At 35.5% G+C, this 4,437-nt stretch overlaps 1 protein-coding gene across 2 annotated transcripts in view; it reads right to left on the reverse strand.

Annotated features, from left to right (window-relative positions):
* Positions 1 to 2,159: 2,159 nt before the first annotated feature.
* LOC107756217 (integrin-linked kinase-associated serine/threonine phosphatase 2C-like) overlaps positions 2,160 to 4,437 on the reverse strand; it is a 7,365-nt gene continuing 5,087 nt past the window's right edge. Inside the window, exons 9-11 of one of the 2 annotated variants that reach the window (XM_016573253.1) lie at positions 3,443 to 3,562; positions 3,262 to 3,343; positions 2,160 to 2,594 (exon numbers count right to left, since the gene is read on the reverse strand). In XM_016573253.1, the coding sequence (XP_016428739.1) occupies positions 2,454 to 2,594; positions 3,262 to 3,343; positions 3,443 to 3,562 (343 nt within the window). In that variant the 3' untranslated portion in view covers positions 2,160 to 2,453. Of the gene's footprint in view, positions 2,595 to 3,261; positions 3,344 to 3,442; positions 3,619 to 4,437 lie in introns of those variants that run through there. The other variant, XM_016573254.1, reaches the window with a different exon arrangement.

Raw genomic sequence — 4,437 nt, forward strand, 5'->3', positions numbered from 1 at the left:
ATATTGTTCACAAATCTGTTTAAATCTGTGTTAGTGAGCACTTCTCCTTTGCCGAGATAATCCATCCACCTCACAGGTGTGGCATATCAAGATGCTGATTAGACAGCATGATTATTGCACAGGTGTGCCTTAGGCTGGCCACAATAAAAGGCCACTCTAAAATGTGCAGTTTTATCACACAGCACAATGCCACAGATGTCGCAAGTTTTGAGGGAGCGTGCAATTGGCATGCTGACTGCAGGAATGTCCACCAGAGCTGTTGCCCGTGAATTTAATGTTCATTTCTCTACCATAAGCTGTCTCCAAAGGCGTTTCAGAGAATTTGGCAGTACATCCAACCGGCCTCACAACCGCAGACCACGTGTAACCACACCAGCCCAGGACCTCCACATCCAGCATCTTCACCTCCAAGATCGTCTGAGACCAGCCACCCGGACAGCTGCTGCAACAATCGGTTTGCATAACCAAAGAATTTCTGCACAAACTGTCAGAAACTGTCTCAGGGAAGCTCATCTGCATGCTCGTCGTCCTCATCGGGGTCTCGACCTGACTGCAGTTCGTCGTCGTAACCGACTTGAGTGGGCAAATGCTCACATTCGATGGCGTCTGGCACTTTGGAGAGGTGTTCTCTTCACGGATGAATCCCGGTTTTCACTGTACAGGGCAGATGGCAGACAGCGTGTATGGCGTCGTGTGGGTGAGCGGTTTGCTGATGTCAACGTTGTGGATCGAGTGGCCCATGGTGGCGGTGGGGTTATGGTATGGGCAGGCGTATGTTATGGACAACGAACACAGGTGCATTTTATTGATGGCATTTTGAATGCACAGAGATACCGTGACGAGATCCTGAGGCCCATTGTTGTGCCATTCATCCACGACCATCACCTCATGTTGCAGCATGATAATGCACGGCCCCATGTTGCAAGGATCTGTACACAATTCCTGGAAGCTGAAAACATCCCAGTTCTTGCATGGCCAGCATACTCACCGGACATGTCACCCATTGAGCATGTTTGGGATGCTCTGGATCGGCGTATACGACAGCGTGTTCCAGTTCCTGCCAATATCCAGCAACTTCGCACAGCCATTGAAGAGGAGTGGACCAACATTCCACAAGCCTGATCAACTCTATGCGAAGGAGATGTGTTGTACTGCGTGAGGCAAATGGTGGTCACACCCAGATACTGACTGGTTTTCGGACCCCCCAATACAGTAAAACTGCACATTTTAGAGTGGCCTTTTCTTGTGGCCAGCCTAAGGCACACCTGTGCAATAATCGTGCTGTCTAATCAGCATCTTGATATGCTACACCTGTGAGGTGGATGGATTATCTCGGCAAAGGAGAAGTGCTCACTAACACAGATTTAGACAGATTTGTGAACAATATTTGAGAGAAATAGGCCTTTTGTGTACATAGAAAAAGTCTTAGATCTTTGAGTTCAGCTCATGAAAAATGGGGGCAAAAACAAAAGTGTTGCGTTTATAATTTTGTTCAGTGTAGGTAGATAGATAGATAGAATTTAAAATAAAATTGACAATACAATAAAATAATTTTTTATTTATTTAATAAAATTAAAAAGAAAAAAAACTCAAATAACATATAAAATAAAATCTAAAATACAATTAAATAGAATAACAAATAAAATAAAACGAAATTGTAATGAAACAAAAATAAAATAATATCTAAAATAAAATAAAATATAAAATAAAAGACAAAGATATAAACATAGAATAAAATAAAAAATAAAATGAAAAAAAACTGAAATTAAATTAAACAAAAATAAAATAACCTTTTTGAACACTAAAATAACATCTATAATAAATTAAAATTAAAATCTAAAATGAAATAACATTTCAAATACAATAAAATCTGAAACAAAATAAAAACTAAAATAGAATTGGATAAAAGAAAATGAAATAAACATAAATCAAATCTAAAGTAAAAGAAAATTAAATCTAATAAAAAAGAAAATTCCAAATGTGCAATAAAAACACATTAAACAAACCCTTTAACTAATAACTTTAACTAATATTTACACAAAATCACTGACTAAATTTTAAAAAAAAATCTCTAAAATATTAAATAAAGCCATTTCAAAAGTGAATCCGTAGGTTTAATACTGCTGATATTTTAAACAATCAGTACACATTGACTCACATACACAGGAATTCAGAGAGGACACAGATATTGTGAGATTGTATAAAAGTTTATTGTTTAGTATTTGATGGCAAACAGCACAAATACTAAAATCTGACACAGTGTTTTCAAAAGCCCTGCTTTGGAAAAAAAAATCAAGTTGAGATTCAAACATCTCTATAATAAGCCTGTATTAACAATGTACTTCCTCTGAATTCATGCATTCGTGTGTATCTGTGTGCGTTTGTGTAACAGAAAAGATTCTGAATGGAAGTGTGTGTGTGTGTGTGTGTGTGTGTGTGTGTGTATAATGATTTCAGAACTCAATAGAGACAAGAATAACAGTGACATTGTCCGCACTGCTCCGCCTCACAGCCTCACTGGCCAATCGCTGACAGGCTGCCTCAAATCGCCCCGCCTCCTCACTCTGCCCCTCCTTCTGCTCCACAGTCTCATTCTAAAAAACAAAACAATTTTAACATACAATACACACAGCAGAGTTATTTTAGAAATAAGATACTATTACAGTTTTTATTAATACTTCAAAAAAAAAATTTCATTTTAATTTTAATTATTTTTAGTAATTTTGTTGTGTTTTTGTCATTCTTATAAATTTTTTGTTAGCTTTTTTTAAATATGTCTATATAGTTTTTATTACATTTGATTTCAGGTTTATTTTTTTGTTATTTTAGTACATCAAGTTAAAGTAAATTAAAAGAATATTTATTATATAATAAAATATTTTTTTATATTTTATTTTAAGTTAACGCTTATTTTTCAAGCAACACATTTTTTAACAAAGTTTTTATATTTTTATTTCAGTTTTATTTTTTATTTTAGTGTAAGTTAAAGTAAATTAAAATAATGTTTATTATATAATAAAATAAGGTTTTTATATGTTATTTTATTTCAGTTAAAATTTTCAAGTAACATATTTTTTTTAAGTTTTCGTAAATTTTATTTCAGTATATTTTTTGTTATTTTAGTATACATCTGGATTAAGTAAATAAAAATAATATTTTTAAGCATTTATTTTTCAAATAACAATTTTTTAATAATTTTTTTATTTAGTGTTCTATAATAATGCTGGCACATAGAACAAGGAAGTGCATTAAAATACACACCTCTAGAATGTTGAGGACGAACTGAACGGCCTCGTCTGCAGAAAACACTTTAAAAAGCCCATCGCACGCCAACAGAACAAACCTAAAAACACAAATCCTTCAAACAAAGTCCTACAGGTTTGAAACCACACAATAGTGAGAATGCTTTCTGGTAAACAAAGTGTTTCTGCATTAAACCCACCTGTCATTTGGACTGAGTTGACAGCGCCGCACGTCCGGAGTGGAAATCACTCCACAGCGTTTATACTGACCGTCACCGATGGAACGAGACACTTCCAGCACTCCCAGCACACGACCGTCCCTGCGAACACACACTCTGTTACAGCAACCACGACCCGCATCCCAGAACTACGGTGACTGAGAAGTGCAAAACAAATCACAATTCTGAAAACAAAATAACAAGTCAGAAAACACTACACAAGGAACAAAACACAAGGACAAATCAGACAAACCGGGAGAGGCAGGTATAGTTTGAGACAGCGCCATTGGTGTGAGAATAGATTACTCACCGCTGACTGGACGAGACATCTGTCAATCAAGGTGTTCAGGAAGAACAGCAGAGTAGCGGTAGAAAGTTTGGAGATGGTCTTAAAGTAACACAATTAAAATGTATTGTATGAATTGCCTTTACTATGGAATAAAAAAAAATATGCATGTACATTTACAACACTGTACTTATATTACCTTTGAATCAGATTACAAAAAACTAGTTAAGGCTAATGCGAGGGTGTTTCTAATGCAGCGTCTATGGGAGGGACGGTACATTTAACATAGTTCTCTCTTCTGACTGCGTTCAGTCTCTCTCTCTTTTTTTATTATAAGTCGTGAAAACACTATCGTGGCAATTTTCTTTTGCTATTTGAGCAAATGGGAATGCAAAAAATAAAAATAAAAAATAAAAAAACAGGCAGAGGTGTGTTAAATTGGGATTTCTGTGGGGCAGAGAGAATTTAAAGGGGAGACAGTTTTTTTTTATTAGGAAAATTAAACTGGAATTGAGTTATATCAAACAGCATTAAAGTCCCCATGAAATCAAAATTAAAGTTTTTTGGGTGTTAGTATCAATATGTTAGTCTTAAGGTTATCTATAAGCCAGTGTGCTCCAAAACAGTGACAAAATTCGCATTTAGAAGATATAAGCATTCAAAGCTTGCAGTTCGTCACTTCCGCCAAAAC

The sequence above is a fragment of the Sinocyclocheilus rhinocerous genome, unplaced genomic scaffold, assembly GCF_001515625.1.
Source record: "Sinocyclocheilus rhinocerous isolate Xijiao unplaced genomic scaffold, SAMN03320098_v1.1 scaffold592, whole genome shotgun sequence".
Lineage (NCBI taxonomy): Eukaryota > Metazoa > Chordata > Actinopteri > Cypriniformes > Cyprinidae > Sinocyclocheilus > Sinocyclocheilus rhinocerous.